General features: G+C 37.8%; 1 protein-coding gene across 1 annotated transcript in view; it reads right to left on the bottom strand.

Moving 5' to 3' along the window:
• The window catches only part of PRTG (protogenin), a 118,108-nt gene that overhangs the window by 30,333 nt on the left and 65,189 nt on the right, over nt 1-22,586 (bottom strand). Inside the window, exons 9-11 of the mRNA XM_082733832.1 lie at nt 22,393-22,557; nt 19,028-19,333; nt 17,902-18,090 (exon numbers count right to left, since the gene is read on the bottom strand). Coding sequence (XP_082589958.1) covers nt 17,902-18,090; nt 19,028-19,333; nt 22,393-22,557 — 660 coding nt within the window. The remainder of the gene's footprint in view (nt 1-17,901; nt 18,091-19,027; nt 19,334-22,392; nt 22,558-22,586) is intronic.

Raw genomic sequence — 22,586 nt, 5'->3', positions numbered from 1 at the left:
CACTCTCTCTCTCTTTTTTGTTCTCTCTAAAATAAAAATAAAATAAATCTTAAATGTGTGTGTTCTTTAGTATTTTCTCATGACAGGCGTCTACTAACAGAATTGCTGTGTAAAGAAAGCAGTATGTATATTACAGCCCCCCCCTTGTGGTGTTACCCAGTGACACCTAGAAAAGCTGTGTTATCAATTTACATTCCTACTATTAGTATGAATGTTGTTTAATCCCAAACCCTTACAAACACTGAGACTCCTATCACCTATTTGTTTTTTGTTGTTGTTGTTGAATTTTGTGTTTCCATACTGAGTCACTCCTCCCAATCTTTCTAGGAAAAGGAAGCAGGAGATATGCACATCTGAAATAATGACTTGTTAGATGTATTTACGTTACACAATCTACCAAGGAAGATGGACACACTATGGTAATCAGGCAAAATGTGCTGCCTACTGTCTCTACGGGTTTCTTAAGTTATTGTTAACATCCTGGCAGGCTGAGAATGGGAAGATGCCATTTTAACTTCGGCTGAAGGAACAGCTCTAGTTTTTGTAATAAATCAAGAGAAGAGTCAATGGAGTCAGCTATCTCAGCTGATACAAGAGGCCTCCACCTACATAGGGCAGCCTACATTTTCTGGGATGTTATACAAAGTCATTCAAGGTTTCACCTGTTTGAAAACAGAGTAAAAAAACATGCAAAAATCTCAATAAAGTCTTCAGGATTATGTTATCACACTAGTTTACCCTAATCAATTGATTAATCAGATTATTTTAATAGTAAGCTACTCCAGGATTTAGCCTGTTCTGATGATTAGTCTATAACTATGTTTATGCCATGCTTTCTTTAACTCTTTCATTATACCATCAGGGTTTTTCACTTAGTTAACCTGGTATCCTTCAGATAACAATACAATATCAGCTCCTCAGGGAAGCCTACCCTGACCTCCACCCTCAAGCTCTTCTGTCCCTTGTAACACGGTCTTTATAACTCCCTCTGCTTCACCATCACAGGGCCTACTAAGGTTTGTAACTACGGTTTCTGGTGATTTTATGAATGTCTATTTTCTCTTCCAGATATTACAGCTTCATAACTGGGTAGTTATGTAGAAATACCTGATTCAATATTTTAGGACAACGGTCTCTAAAACTTTATTTTACCTCCCTTTAGTAAAATATTCTTCTACCGTGTATACTCATAACATATAAGCTTTTATTTATAGCATATACACGTATGGCTGCCCTGATATACTATCACATTACAAAATAAACATGCACAAATATTTTTAAAGGCTAAGGTATAAAATATTTTCCTCTAGTAATGGCCTATCTTGCAGCTCCCTTTCTATCCCATGGAGTACATAATTAGTGCAAAACTAAAATTTTTATTTGCATGAACTATTTTTTTTTTTAAGAACAGGCTTAAAACAAATACAAAACAAAACCCACAAGTATAATTACTACTTTACAACTATTTTTTTTCTATCCACCCTGAAGTTTCTTTCATGTGCTAATGGTGGTATTTTAAAAAAACCTACTCTCCTTTAACTTACTTAGATCTTTAAGGACCTCACACATCTAAAGACTCTTTACATTCACCAGAAACTTCCAGAGTAGTCTGAGGGCTGACAAGCAGTATGATTAATGGACAGTATTGATTTAATTTTCTCCATGAGTTTTTCCTTCTATAAGGAAAACTGTTCGTAATTCATGTCCTTTTGCTATGTTTACAGATTTTTAAAAAGAGGAGAATGAAAAGCTTACTGAAGTTTTTCCATCATTCAAAAAGTACTATTTGAAAGCTCTGGTCTATAAAACAATCAAGAGCTGATCGATGGCTATGAGTATCTTCCTAAGACCAAGGAAATACTGCTTTTATTTGTCACCATTTTAATGGGAGTTTATTAGCACATCTAGAAAAGAATTAGGAAATAAAACCATAAAATTAGTTTAATAAATAAGCTTCAAAATATAAATACAAAGTGCTATAGAGGACAACGGGATATTTTAGAAGAAAGATACATTAAGCTAAATGTTCAATATAAACCTTTTAGTTAAAAGCCATGAAACAGATGTCAGCGTCATCAGATATAAATGATTAAAGTTTCTCCAAATATCTTAATTTGAAGTGTCATTTGGAACCAATCAAAACACTTTTTCTGGAGACAAACAATGGGAATAATACTTTTTATTTTTTATAGCTGAAGAAAAACTTAACTTCTTAACATATGAAGAGCTACACAACTGGTAATTCTCATCCTCACCCATATTTTGATAGTACTTTTTTTTTTTTTAAGTCTTCTGTTGTTTGCTTTCCTTAAAGGAAAAATATTTCAAATGAAATTTAATTTGAGGGGGTCAGCAGGTAGGGATATTTGCTGGTGGCAAAAGAGACAGAGAAGGATGATCTGCCCAGAGCATCCCTGACTCAAACTATTCTAACATTAAACCCCAAACTTAAGTGACATCAGACTCAAAACTGGAAACACATCCCAATTGGTATTTCACTTTAGGGACTAGTAAAAATAAAGCAACACACTGCTACTTGAAATAATGTAACTTCCTTATCCTGCTTATTTTCTCCATCTCCACAGGGGCCTTATACTTTATTTAAGGCTCTTTTCAGTCAGGCATGTGAATGAAGCTCCACAAGTACTCTAAATCTTTACCCAACGCCATAGGTCAGAGGGTTATCTGTGCTATGTAGTTTTAGGGTAGATGATTTTCTTTCCTCTTTTCTTTTCCTTCCTTCTTTTTTTTTTTAAGCAGGAGAACAAAACGAATGCATATCAATCAGAGCAAACTAATTTAGGTACTAAAAACGTTCTTCTTCTACAGATAAACTGCCTTCTCAAGAAACCACTAAATATCAACTTTTCAGGCATTCTACAAAGAGAAACCAGATGCAACTGAACTCCCCTCCCCACCCATTGTCTGCTAGAAAACTTGTCCCACAGCTGCGAAAGCCGTAAAACAACTTCAAGCCTCCAAAAGTGATGACCATTTAGGCAAAGGCATCCATTTTGTTCCTGGGGGAAAAAAACCAAATTGGCTTTATCTTTAAAAAAAGAAAAAAAAAGTGGTAGCTGTGCATCGTTTTTGTTCACAAATTACACTGCATTTAATAACAAGACAAATGTTTCTCACAGAGCTTTCCATGTTTTAGAGCATTTTCAAAGGTGATGACTATTCAAGACTAAGAATATAAAAGCCCAGGAAAAACCATCAAAATTCTTTTCTAAATTATTTTTTGGTGTTTGATACGGAAAGTTGAAGCTCATTTTTTTTTTTAAGATGGTAAAAAATAATGTAACAAAATACAAGCATTTATTTCTCCCTTCCTTCTGTCTCTCCAAATGATTTTCCTTAAAAAGAGAAACAGAATTATTAGGTATAATATCCCATAGGATGCCATTAATACAACTGATGCAGTACAATATACAGCAGAAGAATATAAGGTATTTATTCTTTCAGGAGACATTGTCATTTTAATGCTGTTTACAATCCTCTGAAGTTCAGAGGCAAAAATGCAAATTATGATAGTATTGCTATTGCAGTGTAAAACAGCTTCTGTAATTTGTTACAAGATTTGGCTTGGAATTTGCCAACTGTATTTCTCCTGTAACATAGCAGTAATGATTCACTGGATCTTCTTTGCTTCCTTATTTAGAATTCCTCTGTATTTGTGTGGCCAGAAAAGAAACTGATAAATGTTCAGAATTGCACCAAAATGAGATTATGTATGACCTTATCTATATGGAAATCATAGAAAGAATTTCAGTTTCCTGAGGTCTAGGAAGATAATTAAAAAAAAAAAAAAAAAGACTGGACTGACAGTGATTAACACAGAAAATGAGACTGTTCAAAGTTTCACAGAGTAAGAGGAATTTCAGTGGGATTTGTTGGATGTGTCTCACTTCCCTGAAAATGACCTAATGTCCTTTGTTTTACAGTTATGCTGACAGAGGTTTCTCCTGCTCAAGTTTTTCATCAGTTTCTTTCAAGGCAGCTAAGCCAGAGAGATGCCAAGTCTCTCGGAGAAGGGCTGCCTCAGTATGAAGACTTAACTCCCAGCTGTACACAGACTCACCATTTCGGATCTTCTGAACGCTAAATATATTAAGATGTTACAGACATCTCCCCTAGGACACCGATCTTTTCAACCCAACGTGATCAAAAGTCAACTCAGTATCTGCCACTTCTCCAAACCTGATTTTGTTCCTGAAAGTCCTACTCCAATTAAAGTGCCGTCCACTCCAAGCTCTTGGGAATCATTCCAACTTCTTCTTCTCTGTATTCATATTTATATAGAGCAACTAGTTCCCAAGCACTTACTTTGTACCATACAGTGTGCTGAGGGTTCCACACGCACTAGCACATTTAATTCTCAAAAACCCGGAGGAGCCTGGGTGGGCTCAGGGGGTTAAGAGTCTGGCTCTTGATCTCAGATCAGGTCTTGATCTCAGCATCATGAGTTTAGGCCCTGCATTGGGCCCCAAGCTGGTGTGGAGCCTACTTAAATCATCATCATCATCATCATCATCATCCTCAACATCTTAGACATTTACAGCAAGGTAAGGATCATAAAGATAGAGTGACTTGACACTAGTGGGTAGGGAGCTAGAATTCAAACCCTGGCCATTTGGGAATGTAAGTTGTTGCAGTCACTCTGGAAAACAGCATGGAGGTTCCTCAGAAAGTTGAAAATAGAGCTACCCTACAACGCAGCAATTGCACTACTGGACATTTACCCCATAGATACAAATGTAGGGATCCGAAGGGGCACAGGCACCCTAATGTTTATAGCAGCAATGTCCACAATAGGCAAATTATGGAAACAGCCTAGATGTCTGTCAACAGATGAATGGATAAAGAAGATGTGTACATGTATATACAGTGGAATATTATGCAGCCATCAAAATTGAAATCTTGTCATTTGCAACAGTGTGGATGGGACTAGAAGGTCTTATGCTAATCAAAATAGGTCAATCAGATAAAGACAATTATCATATGATCTCACTGATATGAGGAATTTGAGAAACAAGGCAGAGGATCATAGGGAAAGAGAGGAAAAAATGAAACAAGATAAAACCAGAGAGGGAGACAAACCATAAGAGACTCTTAATCTCATGAACAAACTGAGGGCTGCTGGAGGGAGGGGGGTGAGAGAGACGGCTGGGTGATGGGCATTGGGGAGGGTATGTGCTACGGTGAGTGCTGTGAAATGTGTAAGACTAATGAATCACAGACCTATACCCCTGAAGCAAATAATACATTATAGGTTAATTAAAAAAACAAAAACAAAACAAAACAAAAAAAACAAGAACAAATCCTGGCAATTTAGCTCAAAACCCAGTATTCTATTTTACTTTCTAAATTTAGATACACTTAAGTGGACCTTTTTGGTATACAGTTTTATTTAACATGTACAGATTTGTCCACTACCACCACAATCAGGATACAGAATTCCATCACAGCAAGAAACCCCTCTGTGCTTCCCTTTGTAACAAAGTTTAAGCCCCCACCCCTAATCCTCGGCAGTTACTAATCTAGTTCTGACTTTCCAAGAATGTCATATCAGGGAAATGATACAGAATATAACCTTTGAGACTAGCCTCTTTCACTCCATATAATGCCACTGAGATCCGCTTACAAATTGTTGCAAACAGCAAACAGTCCATCGCTTTTCATTGCTGAGAGTGTTTCCACCATTCAAATATACTGCAGGTTGTTCATCCATTCTCCCACGGAAGGACATTCATGGCTTCCAGTATTTGGGGTGGAACAGAGCCATGTATTTGTGTTATAGGTTCTTGTGTGGACATAAGTTTTCATTTTTCTAGAGTAAATACCTAGGATGTGACTGCTGGGTCATATGGTACAGGCGTGTTTAAGTTTAAAAACAACAAAAGCATTGAACAAAAGCATTGAACTGTTTTTCAGAGTGGCTGGACCATTTTGCATTCCTACGGTAATGCATGGGATTTCCCAGTGTTCTGCATCCATGGCAGCACTTGCTATTGGTCATCTTGGCATTTAAAATTTTTCAGTTCAGGCATCTGGGTGGCTCCATCAGTTAAGTGTCTGCCTTTGGCTCAGGTCATGATTCCTGGAATCTAGTCCCACATGGAGCTCCCTGCTTGGCAGGAAGTATGCTTCTCCCTCTCCCGTTCCCTTCTGCCTGTGATCTCTCTCTCTCTGTCTCTAACAAATAAATAAAATCTTTTTTTTTTTTCTTAAAGATTTTATTTATTTATTTGACAGAGATCACAAGCAGGCAGAGAGGCAGGCAGAGAGAGAGAGAGGAGGAAGCAGGCTCCCTGCCGAGCAGAGAGCCCGATGTGGGGCTCAATCTCAGGACCCTGGGATCATGACCAGAGCCGAAGGCAGAGACTTTAACCCACTGAGCCACCCAGGCGCCCCCAAATAAATAAAATCTTTAAAAAAAATAAATAAAAATTTTTAGTCATTCTGATAGGCATGTAGTGGTAGCCTACTGCAGTTTAAAATTTTAAATTTGCATTTCTCTAATGGCTAATGATGTTGAGCATCTTTTCATAGATCCCTTAGGTGTGACCCCGATACTTATATCTGAAGGCCTCCCATCAGGCCACATGTAATCAGTGAAGTCCTGCTTAAGCTGAGATTCAGAGTTGGATGCTTAAGCGACTGAAGCACCCAGGCGCCCCATGACTGTTGTGAGTCCCAAACAACTTTGTATCTTCCTTCTCTCCAATAAATTACCATCTTAGCTCACACCCTCATCCTCTTACATTACTTCAACACCCATCATCTTGATTTCCTGTCTTCAGTAACTCCCTCCCTGGCCCATACTCAATGCATTTTCTAAACCTATCCTAGACCTTGTCATTACTTTATCTTTCTAAAACAAACCATGTTATACTCTCAGTTAAAAACTTTTGGGGCGCCTGGGTGGCTCAGTGGGTAAAGCCTCTGCCTTCGGCTCAGGTCATGATCTCAGGGTCCTGGGATACAGCCCTGCATCGGGCTTTCTGCTCAGCAGGGAGCCTGCTTCCCCCTCTCTCTCTGCCTGCCTCTCTGCCTACTTGTGATCTCTCTCTCTGTCAAATAAAGAAATAAAATCTTAAAAAAAAAAAAAACAAACTTTTGATGGCCCCTCATTACTGTATTGCAGGACAAACACCAAATCAATTATTAACGTCCACAGGGCTTTTAAGACATGGCTCTATTTAACTCTACAGCTTCAAAGTCCTACAACTTCTAAACTCCTACGCATGTGACCCACATTTTAGCCATTATATACCACTCAGGTCACCTCTTCACTCTTCTATTTTGTACCTTATAACTTCCTATTATTAGAGTGACTTTCCTCCATTCTCTCCTAGGTAAACCGTTCTCACACATGCAGTCATGTGTGAGTCATAAATAAGTCATTTATCCTTTGTGTTCTATCTCAATATTGTCTATTAGGACATTTTCCTATGGGGACTAATAGGTCCTTCATGCTGAGCTTAAATACTCGGGAAGCGGACATGCCATCTCATGTCCATATTCCTTGTCCCCAATACAGAACCTGGGACACAGTATGTGCTTTCAATCAATATATACTAATTTTTAAATTTTAACAATAATAGAAAATAAACTTAAGTTAACATCCATAATTAGGCTAGGTAAACTTTAATATGAAAATTTTATGAAACAAGAAATGGCAATAACATTGGTATAGATAGCAATCTCATGTTATTAAACCAAGTAGATTTACATTAAGTTCTAAGAAAAATATATATTGTGTAATCCTAAAATTAGAAATTTTGCATTTTTATTTAGCACTATCTTCTAGGCAAGGTCTTCAGAAGGTGTTAGCAGAAGAAATCAATCACACAAGCCAAAGCTGTATGTTGTGAGGATGATTTCAATTTTGTGACTGATTTACTGGTAATTAATTTATATTAGTTTAATGGTAACTGCAGCCCATTATCAGTAACTTTTAACTTGAGTTCATCTCCTGATTTGCAAGGCCACTGAGCTTCTGTGTCACAAGCCTTCTAGGAGGGGCGCAAAAGAACCACCAAGAAAGCATAGAAGTCTCTTTATCTGAAATCTATTGAGTTCCATAAGACACTGTACTCACTGTATTCACACAGTGTTAACCAGGGCTTTGTAAACAGTATTGTAGCTCTAAAAGCCTATCCTCAAGCTCAATGGTAGCAGCTGAGTGGGTTCAAAATATTCTTCTTTTGAGTGACTTATAAATGCTCCTGGATTTACGCTGTGGCTTCGAAGAACAATTTATATTACAGGTTTATGTTTATGGAATCCATAGCTATATTTCCTTTACTTCCTTGTTCATTTAAAAACATGAAATTTAATTAACTTGGCAATCACAGTTGCCTAAAACGAAATGTACCAAATCAAGAGTAATTAGGCATTCTCAGGGGGCACAGAATACACCATTAGATTTGTGACTATATGCGTCTTGAGAGCTGACTCAAGAAAAGGGAGGAAGAATTAAAACACTTTAACACAGTTATGGAGCTGACTTTAAGACAACCATAAACCAAAGATCCAACAATCTTTCCCTTTATAAAACAGTAGGGTTTGTATTTTTAGATATGGGAACAATATTACCTTAACACTTTGATTTCTGAAGAGGGTCAGCACAAAGAAATTTCCAAATTTACTGTTTTGGTGGAGGCGTATATGTATATATAGATATGTTACACAGTGACTGTAGTTCCCAAAAGTCAAGTATAAATTGATTAAAAGCAGCAGAATATGCTGTTCTCTGAAGAAATCTTTATCATTTGTGTGCACAAAAATTGCCACGTGCAACAGGACCATAGCAAACATGGAATATAGGCTTATCTCTGAATCAGAAAGAAAGTGAAAAAGAAAACTCACAAAAACCTCTTTCAGGCAGTAGGCAGTTCTGAGCTACTACGTGTCTTACTTCTCCACATTATATTTTACACACTACAACAGAAAGATACTTCTAAACAAATCTAATTGGGTCACTAGCTTGCTTAAAATGATTCAGCTTCATGCTGCCCTTAAGATAAAAGCCCAAATTCCCTCAGGCAGTCTCCCAGGTGCCTGCTGCACACTGTCGTCAGACAGCAACGCTTCATCTACTCCAGAGCCTGGTCTCCACACCTCCTGGACGTCCCACGTGAATTTCACCAGTCCCTGAGTATCTCCTGGCTTCTGCTACACCCTCTTCTCAAAGCAGATTTACCACAAAGTTGTGAGAACTTTTTAATTTTCAGAACCCTTCACTTGTAATGGAGCCTCTACCTGCAGGTAAGTCCAAGGCCCCATATCGATAATATACTTTTACATTATTTAATATACTTTTACATTATTTTTATGTTATTACACATTATTTTCTTAGGTCCCACCTAACCTGTACTTGCCCCTGCCTCTTTGCCTGACTAATCCTACCCACCCTTAAATCTCAACCTAAATGTTACTTCTTCCTGGAAGCCACCCCCATTCCAGCCCTGAAATAGGTCAGAAGCACCTGCAGAATGTTGTCAAAGAGTTCGTCGCCTGGTATTTTAGTTGCTTATTTGTTGGTCTTCCTCCTAGACACAAATGCTATAACCATGTTTCCATTAAATATATATGGCAGTCCCTGAACTAGGGATTGCCATACAGTAAGCTCTGTAAGTATCTAAGAATGAAAGAAGGACTTTGTCAATGAGCACTGAGTGACAGACAAAACACAGGGAGGAAGGGCCTCAACTGGAAGATTATACCTGAGAGCCTGGGATTCATCCACTTCCTGGATGTCTGGGGGGAAAAAATGCATCGATTAAAGGATGATACCCATGAAAGGCCATGTTTCTTTTCCTGTGAAAGCTGAGGAGTATGGGGAGATAGACTTGAAACAAAGTATGCAATAAAAAGTGCAGTGAAAGTAGACTTAGGGGAAGGCTACAATAATTAAAAACTATAATTGGCCTGACAATCAGGAGAGTCAGCTATATAGGAGCTCAGAAAGCACAAAAACAAATTCTGAAAGATTTCCAACAAAAGTAACAAACTAACCCTAAAAATCTATTAACTTTATAAAGAATATTCACTATTTAGAAAAATATATACCAAGTCATCCAGACCAGTGTTTCCCAAGCTTCAGTGTACGTACAATCACGAAATAATCCTGTTAAAACAGAGATTCTGATTCAGAAGATCTGGCAGGAGAGGGGACAAGGGAAACCCAAAACTTCTAGATTTTGCTGCTGTTCCTGGGACCACATTTTCAAGAGCAACAACACTAGAGTCTACACCTGGCAAAAGACAAAAAACACTACCTAAAGATACCTGCAGACTGAAAGTGAGGGGGTAGAGAAACACCTACAATGCAAATGGAAGTCAAAAGAAAGCTGGAGTAGAAATACTTGTATCAGACAAAATAGACTTTATTTCTTTTAGAGACTTTATTTATTGTCAGAGAGCACACACGCACAAGGGGGAGCTGCAGAGGGAGAGAAGCAGGCCCCCACTGAGCAGGGAGCCCAACCCCAAGACCATGGGATCATGACCCGCATCAACGGGAGATGCTTAACCAACTGAGCCACCAAGGCGCCCCCAAAATAGACTTCAAAACAAAGACTATAACTAGAGTCTACACCTGGAATTGCCAACATATAGTAATATGGTCCCCTGCCTCTGGGTCAGCCTGCTAGCTAAAAACAGTTTTTACATTTTGAAGCGATCAGAAAATAATTTTAAATAATAGTATTTTGTGACATGTCAAAAATATATGAAACTCAAATTTCAGTGTCCACAGATAAAGTTTTATTGGAACATAACCACATCCATGCATTTTCCTCTGGCTGCCTTTGTGTTACAGTGGCAGGACGGAACACTTGTGGTATCTCTTACAGCCCACTGTATAAGTCTGCTGGGGCTGCCATAGCAAAAATACCATAGACCGGATGGCTTAAGCCACAGAAGTTAATTTCTTGCTTCTGGAGACTGGGAAGTCCAAGATCAGGTCGTGGAAGTGTTCAGTTTCTGAGGAGAGCTCTCTTCCTGACTTGTGGACAACCAGCTTCTCACTGAGATCCTGCACACATGGTAGAGAGAGCTCTGTTGTCTCCTCCTCTTCCTATAAGGGCACCTATCTATCACATTAGGGCCCCACCCTTATGACCTCACTTAACAGTTATCCCCTACTCCAAAGCCATCTTTCCATATCCAGTCACATTAGGGATTAGGGCCTCAACATATGACTTTCATGAGGACATGAATATTTAGTCTATAACACCCACAAAGCTTAAAATATTTACTATCCATTCCACTGCAGAAAAAGTCTGCCTACCCCTGGTATAGATGTTGCTTCTCCAAGTGGGTAGGAATGCAAAGATTATTAGGCCCCACTCAAACCTATTAAATTAGTATCTGCATTTTTAACAAGACCCTGGGTGTAGATACTAAAGTTCAAGGAGCACTGGTTTCCAAATCTACTGATCACAGTAAATCACATGAAAAAAAATTTTAAATATAGATTTCCAGGCTCCATCCTAGGAGGAGAACAATTTTAAAAACAATTACAACAGCTAACATTTGTTGAGGACTTACAGTGCAGTTTTCTAGGAACCATGTTAACTTTTATATACATTATTTCATTTAAACTTCCTAATATTTTAAAATAGCTATTACTATTATTATTATCACTACCTAAAAAGATTAGGCAAATAACCAGGATTTAATTTGCTAATAAGTTACAGAGCTAATGTCAGGCAACAGACATGAAATTTACTTCACGGCTATTTTTCTTTTAGCTGTCAGTGCCAAGTGCCTCCTATAATAGGGCATTATAAATGATGTACCATGGGAATGACTGACACCATCTGAGATCACAAGACGATTCCCAGAGGGTTGAAACTTAAAAGCTGGGGAAGATTTTTCCAAATGGAAATAGACATATCTCCAATTTCGTCCAAGGAGTATTAGAAATATTTTAGAATGGCAGATAACCTTTCATTCAAGAGAGAGAATTTAAGGAAAGATCACCAGATGACAGCACCGTAAGCTTTGTATAGTTCAGTTTCACAAGTCTATAAATATTTTGTCTTTAAATGGAGGTAGCTGCAAACTGTCAAATGAAAATCTGTCCCTTCCTTTGTTACTGTTGTAATATAACAGTATTTTTTTTTTTTTTTTTAGTAACAGGATTTTTAAAGAAATGGATGCTCTATTTCTTTTGAGCATCTTTTTGAGGTACTTTTGAGGTACATTCTTTGGAGGTACTGGTTTTTAAATTTTTTCAAGTATTAAGATTCTAAAGTTTGAGCTAAATAGCTCTTATATGTGCTATGTTCAGATACTGTAGAAATATTTAAAAGTTTTTGATCTCCTAGTAAATTAAGAAAAAATAGTTGAATATTTCTTAAAATCTGCATTGAATTTTCAACATATTTTGGCTAGATAATAGATTAAACACAAGAAAGGGTAACTTAAAATATAAGTAATAGAGAAATAAGTAAAATACAGTATTTTTACAATGTTTCCTTTGTTATAATTTGTACTCCCACATTTTCAGTCAGTTTTCTGGTCTACAGAGTAAGTGGTTTCCAAAATTATTCACGTGAGTTAAATGAATTTATTTTGTAATTCTTTTAAAGGAAGGAAAGGGAGAGTGCAATCAGACACTGTTCAGAGGAACTATTTCTACTAAAAGTGGAATTTAACAGTTATAAAGCATAGGAAGAACTGAAGAGAGGCAAAAAATGTGAGGTATGTCCCCAGTGATCTTGCCTGTGGTAAATGACAGCAATAATGTCCAGGAATTTCTACACCAATCCCTAAAAATGATCTGTTAACAAACAAATGCAAACTGATCTCACAGAAACCAATGCTACTTTGTGAAGTCAACACTAATCTGGGCAGAGTGCTTCATGATGCCTACGTTGATTATATGTTACTTTAGAAAACAGAAGAATCCTGGCATCTATAGTGATATTTGAGATGGTAGTTGAAATCAAGCCACCAAATTATTTGAAAGGAATTTTTAGGCTAAAAGTCAGTATGCTAAGATATACTGGAAACTATACACAATTGGGAAGATTTGTTTATAAAATATGGTGTAGTTTTTTACTCTATCTTAAGGGGTGCAGTAAGAAAACTGAAAAACAGCCACAATACAAGGATTTTCACCTGTAGCATGTTGCCAGAGATTTTTCTGAATGTTCTCTAAGGCTTCCTTGTGTGAGAGGAAAGAGGGAACAGAGTCTCTGAAAAGACTTTGGCCTGCCTTAAAACGTGACTTCCATATTTCGTAAACTGAGTGATTCTAGTTCTTTTCAAAACAAAATCACTATTATAGTGAAGTTCACAATGAACCCTCTCTGATAAAAGTAGTCTCTTTTATGCCACAAAATCTTGTCCTCTCTTGACTAAAGGAAAGACTACAACTCCCTCCAGCTACATGAGTTTGGCTCACCAGTGGTACCTCTTGATTTTCTTTCCTCAGATCAACCGAATCCTATTCTGGTTATGGTAAAGGATAACACCCAGAAATCCGACTTAATTTTACCATGTTTCCATACAAACTGGCTAAGGGACTCTAAAACTACTTGTCACTCAGGAATTGTTTTTTTTTGTTTTTGTTTTTGGGGGTTTTTTTGGCCTCCTATTCCCCCCAGTTAGGGGAATTCCATTTTGGATTTCTCAAAAAAAGATCGGTAAGTTTTGAAGGTGTACAAGGAATCCAGGAACATTACTGACTTTAAATATTTTGGATCTTTGTAATTGGTACTGAATCTCATGGTCACTAATCAAGCTTGCTGTGAAGTGTTAATAGTACACATTCTTTGGCAAAATAGAAGCTAAAGATTATCAGTGTCCCAAACGCTAAACTAACAACAGGACCATCTAAATAATCTCCCCTTTCCCCTTTTTATATAAATACTGAAAAATTAAGAGGTTTCTTACAGCTTATGAAAATAGTTCTCTTTGCAATTAGAAACTAACTTCAGAATTTGAAGCCAATTTCTGAAATAAACAGACAAAAAACCCAAATTATTGGGGCACCTGGGTGGCTCAATGGGTTAAAGCCTCTGCCTTCAGCTCAGGTCATAATCCCAGGGTCCTGGGATGGAGCCCCACACCAGGCTCTCTGCTCAGCAGGGAGCCTGCTTCCTCCTCTCTCTCTGACTACTTGTGATTTCTGTCTGTCAAATAAATAGATAAATAAAAATGTTTTTTAAAAAAACCCAAATTATTTCAATCTGTTATTAGGGAATACAAGTATGCTATTAATTTTGCTTCTATTTATTGTGTGATAAGCTTAATGAATGTTTTAAAATTTCGCTTAAAAAGGTAAACATGAGAAGTGTTAAAGGGAGGAAAAACTAAATGAAAATCATCACAACAAAGATGCAAATCTTAAAGAAAACCTCAAAAAAACCACAATTTAGAACAAATCACATAAACATTTATTCACAAGCCAAATGCTTTTTTCCCAACCACCAAACCATTTCTAATTAAAAGCAAACTGTGTATTTAAAAATCATTAAACTAGAACAACCAGCAACATCAAAATACCTCTACTGCTCTACCATTATTTCTATTACACTAATAAGGACAAAATAATCTTTTCAGCCATTTTAAAAACAAAACATTCTACATCTCTGAACTGAGCATTGAGGGTTTAGTGTAAAATGCTGTCAAACAACTTTAATTACTAAGTACAATTAAATTTAGTTAATCAGAACTTCGGGAAGAAAGTAAATCAAGTTAGTGTCTTTTGTTTTAATTTTTCTTGTTTTGAGCAGAGGTCACATCTGTTAAATCTGTTCATTTAGTACCACAACGCCTTATTTAGAAAAATAATTTGTTAATTCTTGTTAAATGAATTGAAATACACAAATTCATTTCTTTTTTTTTTTAGAAACAAAGAACTGTATGTTACCAAGGACAATGTGTCCCAATAACATACTTTTTAGTTGAAAACTTAATTAGCAGAAGTAACAAAAGGAAGTGTATTAGGGCATCAGAGAAGGGATTAGTATGAAAATGAAATTTTGAGACATCAGTTTGCTACTCAAATTGACACTGAATTAGCAAAGAGAAGCATTTAAATTACATTTCCAAGCCTACTTAGTGAATCTAGTTCTAGTTAGAGCATCTTTAATGTACAAAAGCTCTGTGAAAGAAAGTATTCACCATGCAAGACACAGATAGGGTTCCCTTAACCTACTGCCCTCTGCACACATCACTCTCTGTTAAACAGGCAGCTACCGCCAGATGCTCTTGCTAAAAATGGTCACAGATGGTCAGTTGTCCAGTTAACAGAACATACTGCCCTCCCAATAGCTGAAAGTAAGAAGGGAAGGAGTGAGAGCTCTTAACACTTGCCTGCTCAGTGGGTTACACACATTCAACTTAGTGTAAGCTCGGCTAGGCCTCAACAGTGTCTTTCCAAAAAAGAAGACTCTACAGACCCTACAGCTCTCAAGATTAAAAAGCATTTTAAAGGTGAGCTAGTCAACAGCCATATAATACTTAGATCTATACAACTGCATCTCTGTTGGTCAGCCCATTGCAGCCCTGGCTTGGGACCTCCAGAGGTGTGGAATCCACTATCCAAAGAAAGTCCCAAGGCTGAGATGGAGTCCCCTGTTACCCTGCACTGCAATTACCCCAACTGCTCAGTCTAATTCCACAGTCAGGAAACATGGAGTTATTTTAACAGAGAGGCATACTGACTATAATAAAATAATTTTCCAGTGTATGCATTACACAGCGATTTTAAGCTGGGTTACCCAAAACACATGGATACACAATGGATTTTATAACATAAAAACACAGGCTATAACAGATGTGATTTATTTTTAAAACACAGGAGGAAAGTAAAGTCTGTAGTACTAAAAGCTATTAGCTAGAGATCATAAAAAATTTCAACAAAGATCAATGGGTCTTCTCTATATTTATATGCACCTATAGAAAATGTTTAAATTTTAAAGCACTGTTTTGTTTTTAAGATTCCATTTATTTATTTGACAGAAAGAAGGAGAGAGCACAGCAGGGGCAGCAGCAGAGGAAGAGGGAGAAGAAGGCTCCCCGCTGAGTAAGGAGCCCTATGTTGGACTCCATCCCAGGACTGTGGGATCATTACCTAGGCCAAAGGCAGATGCCCAATCGACTGAGCCACCCAGGCACCCCCCAAAACATTGTTTTAATTGACAAAGTGTTTGGTGTTTTTTTTAAAGATTTATTTGACAAAGAGCACAAGTAGGCAGAGAGGAGGAAGTAGGCTCCCCACTGAGCAGAGAACCTGATGCAAGGCTCGGGATCCTAGGGTCCTGGGATCATGACCTGAGCCAAAGGCAGAGGCTTTAACCCACTGAGCGACACAGGCGCCCCTTGACAAAGTTTTAATAAGATGTTTCTACAAACTTTTCACAAGCAGAGCATTACTCTGTTCTTCCCAATACATTATTCATTTGTTTAAAACAAGCTACCTATGTGTGTTCAAGAAGAGTGCTCCATGAACTTACTTTTTGTATCTTCTACTTATTTTTTTTTCCTTAACAGTGAAGGAATTGGAAATACTGAGTTTGATGTATGATTTTTCATCAGCAATTGTCCCAAATCCTGTTTCTTTTTTTTTTTTTTTCCAAATCCTGTTTCTTACTTGATAACTTAGTGCAGCTCTTTTGAATAAAGGATATGAACATAGAAAGTAAGAGCATACTGAGAAACCTCAGCTAGGAATAAATGCTCCTGACTCTGGTGACAGGCTGGGCTAACATCACCTCTGAGTCCGTGGTTTTAAGGAAGGTCAGCCTGGAACATATGTAACTTCTCCTCATCATTTATAAAACTGTGTGACAGGGATCAATAGTGAAATTTATTTAGGCAAATGCAGATTAAATTAACATCCAAGACAATAAGATTAGAAGCAAAATGCCATCTGGAAAACTACAGTAAAGAACTAGAGGATGGGGTCGCATGTCCCTGCCTCTAAAAACAGACTCCCACCGCTGCTTTTCACCGGCAGGGTCTCAGGACTCCTGCTGTTTTCACAGGCCTGAAAGAAGCAAATGGAGCTCTCCATAGTGGGGTCCCCCCACCTCTTCCCCTTCTGCACTCCAAAGGGTAGTCTGCGAGGGGGAAAGCCAGAGAGCACTGTAAGATTCCACTAGGTGCAGAAGGTGCTGTAACAATTCAGCAGCAATTTAGTTGGGAATCCTAAGTAAAGCTGCTGCTTTAACAAATAACTAAGAACTAACAGAGTATGCATTTAAACCTTAAGTATCTATCTGTTTATACCCAGGTACTTATTGTAGACATAAGTTTCCTTACTTTCCATTAAACATGGTCACATGATGAAATTCTTCACTCAGCCATGATAAGACGAATAGAGAATAAAATGGTGTCTTTCACAATTGTGATAAACCCAAACACAAGGCTGAATGTGTTTTCTCTAGTGTTTCTGTGTCACAGCTATAAAAATAAATATGTACAGCGGCATGGGTCATATGTAAGAGCATTATTTTATACATAATTTAAATATGTATTTTATATATATATAATTTATATATTAGCACTCTCAGGCAATTTCTAAGTTAATCGTTGCCTACTTTCTGCTCTTTTTGTGATACTACTATTTTATGTACACCATATACTCACCATATTTGATCAGTTCTCATTCTACCAGAAGTGAACTGCAGAAAGAAAAGTGGATGCCCAGAAGTAGGGGAAAGATAACACGGTTATCTGACCACTGGCAAGTTTGCTCATGATGGTGAGTCAAAGGCCAGCCTGGACTCCAGCAGTAGGACATACACAGTGATTTGATAAGGGCAATTCCCTTTTTACCAGTAAGTCAGTTCTTCTGCCTTATATCCAAAAACTCTTTCCCAGCTGTTCAGAGAGGAAGAAAAAAAAATGAAAGCCCAGGATGGGCTCACTCACCTAAACCACTGAGAGTGTAGAGAAGGTCACTGGTATCTAAGAATATGGGTCCATTTTCCTGCTGCCCTTCTTCTTTGTAGTACAGCTTGTAGCCCTGAATGGTTGCTGTGTCCTCCGCATCTTGCTGCCACTTCACAGAAATGGCAGTGCAGTTCAGAGGCTCCAAATGTAACTCTGGAGACTTAGGGGCTAGAAAAATCCACCAGAAATGTATGCATTAAAAAATCCATAACTCATACAAATACACCCAGTTTTAAATGAACAGCTGCAAAAAAAGTGCGATTCCAAGCAATCATACTTTAATTTTCAAAATTCCACAATGATATTAAACTTTGAGACAGAATTAAAAACATAAAATACTACCTTTAAAAAACCCCTAAGGTATATAAATAGGAACACAATACCATCTATACTTGAATTTTTTTTTTAAAGAGACAATGAGGACTTCCTAATTTTGACCATTCATTAATCCTCTGTGTAGAACAGGCATTATTATTAATCAATGAACAACAAAAACCCCAGTCATGTTACATTTCACATTATTAAAAGAAGAGGGTCTAGGACTTCCTAGTCTTTGGTCTTTCTATTAAATGGATGATTTAGGGGCGCCTGGGTGGCTCAGTTGGTTAAGCGACTGCCTTTGGCTCAGGTCATGATCCTGGAGTCCTGGGATCAAGTCCCACATCGGACTCCCTTCTCAGCAGGGAGTCTGCTTCTCCTGCTGACCTCTCTCCTCTCATGCTTGCTCTCTCTCTCTCTCTCAAATAAATAAATAAAATCATTAAATAAATAAATAAATAAATAAATGGATGATTTAAAAAAATATATGGTAATAATATTAATTAGGTCTCTATTAATATAAAACTTTTGGTAATTCAGTTTGATCTGGACTCAGCCACCTATGAAGAATTTGCTGAGCAAACTGACAGCGTAACCAAAGGTTTTACACACTATTGATCTCTATGTCAAAAGGGACTATGCAACAAAAAGTTGAAAGTTACTTTTAGTGAAGTCCATGATCTACGGAATATTTTCTTTCATAAAATACCATTTAAACATAACTTTGATTTCACAGAAGTTTCAAAAAAGTAAAAGTACTCTTCCTCAATAGCATTTTGGGATTTACCTTTCACACTTGTAGCTTTGGGTGTCCTATGTGAGGTCCACACAGACGACTCTCCCAGCCCCACCCTGGTGGCAGCAGTAATCCGCACCAGGTAGACACTGTCCGGTTTCAGGCCCTCCAAAAGGTACTCGTGTGTGGTCCCCGGGAGCTCCAGAACTTGGATGGAATTCTCAGTACTCAGGCGGAAGGACAGGCGGTAGAGGACTACCTGACCCCGTCGGTACTTGGCCGGGATCGGCAGCCAGGAGATGAGGATATCAGTGGGACTTCGACTCGTCAAACTGATTTCAGGAGGCCTCAGCGGAACTAGTCATGCAACAAAACAGGATGCTTATGAATATTTAGAGTCAAAACTGTCAATCAGCACACCAGTATTTACTGAATTCTCTTAAGAGCATCACACAACATAATAAAGGGGAGATACTATCAGCCTTAGCAGAGGTTTTCAGGTGAGGAGATCACAAACCAGAAAAAATGAAGGAAAAATAATTAGGAAGGATCAAGCATAGAGAACCAAAGAAAGCAAAGTGTCACTGAAAGTAAAAGCCCGGCATAGGCCTCCCTGCTGGGCAGGGAACCTGTTTCTCCCTCTCCCTCTGCCTACTGCTCCCCATTGCTTTCTCTGTGATAAATAAATAAATAAATAAAATCTTTCCAAAAAAAAAAAAAAAAGTAAAAGCTCAAGTCCTCCCGTGGCTTCAAACAAAGCCCTATGTACTTACAGGGTTGGCTCCTCATGAATTCTGTGCCCTAATCTCCTACTGCTCTCCAGCCGTTAGCAATGTCCATTTCCTCTGCTGAACCGGCACCTCCCCCAGTCATCTGCCTCGCTACCTTCACTTCCTTCAGGTTTTCATTCAAATGTCATCTACTCAGTAAGCCCTTCTTGGGTGACCCTGTCTCAAGTCTCAAATCCTCCCCACATTTCATACTCCCTTTCCCTGCTTTTTTCTCCTGCTCCTAGATAATTATCAATATCCCACATAGGACATAAATACGTAATGGACTGTTTATCTTGTTTATTGTTCCTTTGCCCCCTCTCCCACTAGAAAGTAAAGTCCATCAAATCAGGGACAGTTTTTGTCTCTTTTGTTCAACTACTAAATAATGAATAACAGATAGCAGGTACTCAATGAATATTTGTTGCGTGAATGAACTAACAGGTGGAAAAGAGAAAATCAATTTATTAAGCATTCCTGAGTCGTTGATGTGTATGAACTCATGTGCGAATGAATTAATAGGTAGAAAAGGGAAAGTCCGTTTAAGCCTTTCTCAGTCCTTGATGTGTATGAACTCATGAATTCTCACAAAAACCAAAGGCAGTACCATGATCATTTCTACTCTATAGTTCAGGAAACTGAGGTACAAAGAGGTCAATTCACTTGCCCAAGGTCATACAGGTTGTTGGTGAAGGAGCATAGTTAGATTGAAAAAGCCCACATTCTTACTCCCTGTACTTTACTATGTCTTCTATAACCAAAGTTCTTCTATCCCGCGTTATGTAGGGATTACACGACATAATGGAGAGAACTGTTACTTGTATTTACTGCAGGCTGCTATGCTCCTGAGACACCCACACACCTTCATCTGAGAAGTATGGGGTTAGGAACTGAGGAGAAACTGGTGCAGAAACGGGAAAAGCAGGGTTAGAAGTCTGTGTTATTCAGAAAAGACAATGAAACTTCAATAAGTAAAACAGTTACAAAGTAAGAAAAGGTTTAAAAGAAAAAAATCTTGAGGTCATAACTTAACTGGAATTGGCAGGCTTTAACAAGTGGCTTGCCATGGTCAGACTCCTCTTCTTCAAGGATATAGGGAGGAATACACCTCATATACCAAGAAACCCCCAGAAGCCCCAAAAGAGCACACCTTCCCAGCCCGTGTTTCACCTTAGATACACATGTCAGAAGTTAAATATGATGAGAACTCGAGAGGTCATAGAGACTGTGATTCACTCTAAAATGGAACAAACTTTTTTTTTCTTTAAGATTTTATTTATTTATTTGAGAGAGAGAGAGAGAGAGCACGCACACAAGCAGGGAGAATGGCAAAGGGAGAGAGAGAAGCTGGCTTCCTGCTGAGCAGGGAGCCCCATGTGGGACTCGATCCCAGGACTCTGGGATCATGATCTGAGCCAACAGCAGTCACTTAACTACTGAGCCACCCAGGCACTCCTAAAACAGAACAGACTCTTTAATGAAAACTGAATTTGGAGCTGAGCATCCAGATTAGTAATTTTTTTTCATTTCATCAAACTCTGAATTTAAAAGCATCTAAGTAAGGGGCATAATAGAGATATTAGTAAGAGATCTGGGACCAAATGAACAAAGAAAGTGATATGAAAATTATCTACCCAAAAATGTTTTGAAGGCCACCTGGGTGGCTCAGTCGGTTAAGTGTCTGCATTCAGTTCAGGTCATGATCCCAGGGTCCTGAGATCAAACCCCCTGACTCCTCACTGAGCAAGGAGTCTGCTTCTCTCTCTCCCTCTGCCCCTCCCTCCACTCGTGCTCTCTCTCTCTTGTTCTAATTTTTTTTAAAAATCTTCAAAAAAATATTTTCAAAACTAAAAGTGGACCACTCTGTGAGGATGGAAAATACCTGTAGAGGAAAGCAGTATAATTAAGCGTATGTTAAATCATTCCCTTTTCCCAGTGAAGGGTATAAAAATGGGCCTTCTGGAGAGCCCCTGGAGAGAGAGAATCAGGCGGAGAATCAGTCTCAGGACTTTCCTAAGGAATGGGATCTCCTACCATTATAAGAATATATGGAGGCCTGCTTCTCAAAAGCACTCAACTTCCAACCCAGAGTCTGTTACTGAACTGAACTATTACTTTCCTCCTTAAGCAGAATAGACATATTATACCTAAAAATAGACTGCTGATTTTTTAAGAATATTTTTTAATCAACAGTTTACTAAATTTCAAAAACTCCCAGTTTCAGAAGTCTAAGACCTCTGACCTCTCTTCATTATATATATTCACTCATATTTACTCATGCTTAGAAAATTTTACATTTTGTTCCACTTGCTTAAAAAAAATCTGCAATGTCAAAAAAATATTTTTTAAAAGGTCATCCTTACAATTTAAACTAAGAAACTTGAAGAAAAACAATAATACAAGAATTTTATTAAAATTTATGTTACAGATTATCAGTTATAAAAACTCTTTACCTATATCACATTACTGTCAAAAAATGAGGGTCAAATTTGAAATGGCAAACTACCCTGCTGGTAACCACACCTGTTTTTATTATTTTTTTTAACCAAAAAGAAGATATTTTCTCTAATTTAAAACACATTTATTCATTGAAATGGATTAAACATATTGATGTTCATACTTAAATGACACAGACTGTTTTCTTACCATCCTCTAAAGTATTCTGGGTCACATGGTCAGACATCTGGCTGGCTCCCATTGGCATATATGCCACAATGTAGAAAGTATAATTGCTAGCAGGTTCTAAGTCATCAATAATATAATGAGTTGTGTCATTTCCGATGACTACTTGATACTCTTCATTATTTAAACCTAGGTTAAAGTATCAGCGTTTAAAAATT

The sequence above is a fragment of the Mustela nivalis genome, assembly GCF_964662115.1.
Source record: "Mustela nivalis genome assembly, chromosome: 6".
Classification (NCBI taxonomy): Eukaryota; Metazoa; Chordata; class Mammalia; order Carnivora; family Mustelidae; genus Mustela; species Mustela nivalis.
This window is presented reverse-complemented; position numbering and strand designations above follow the sequence as displayed.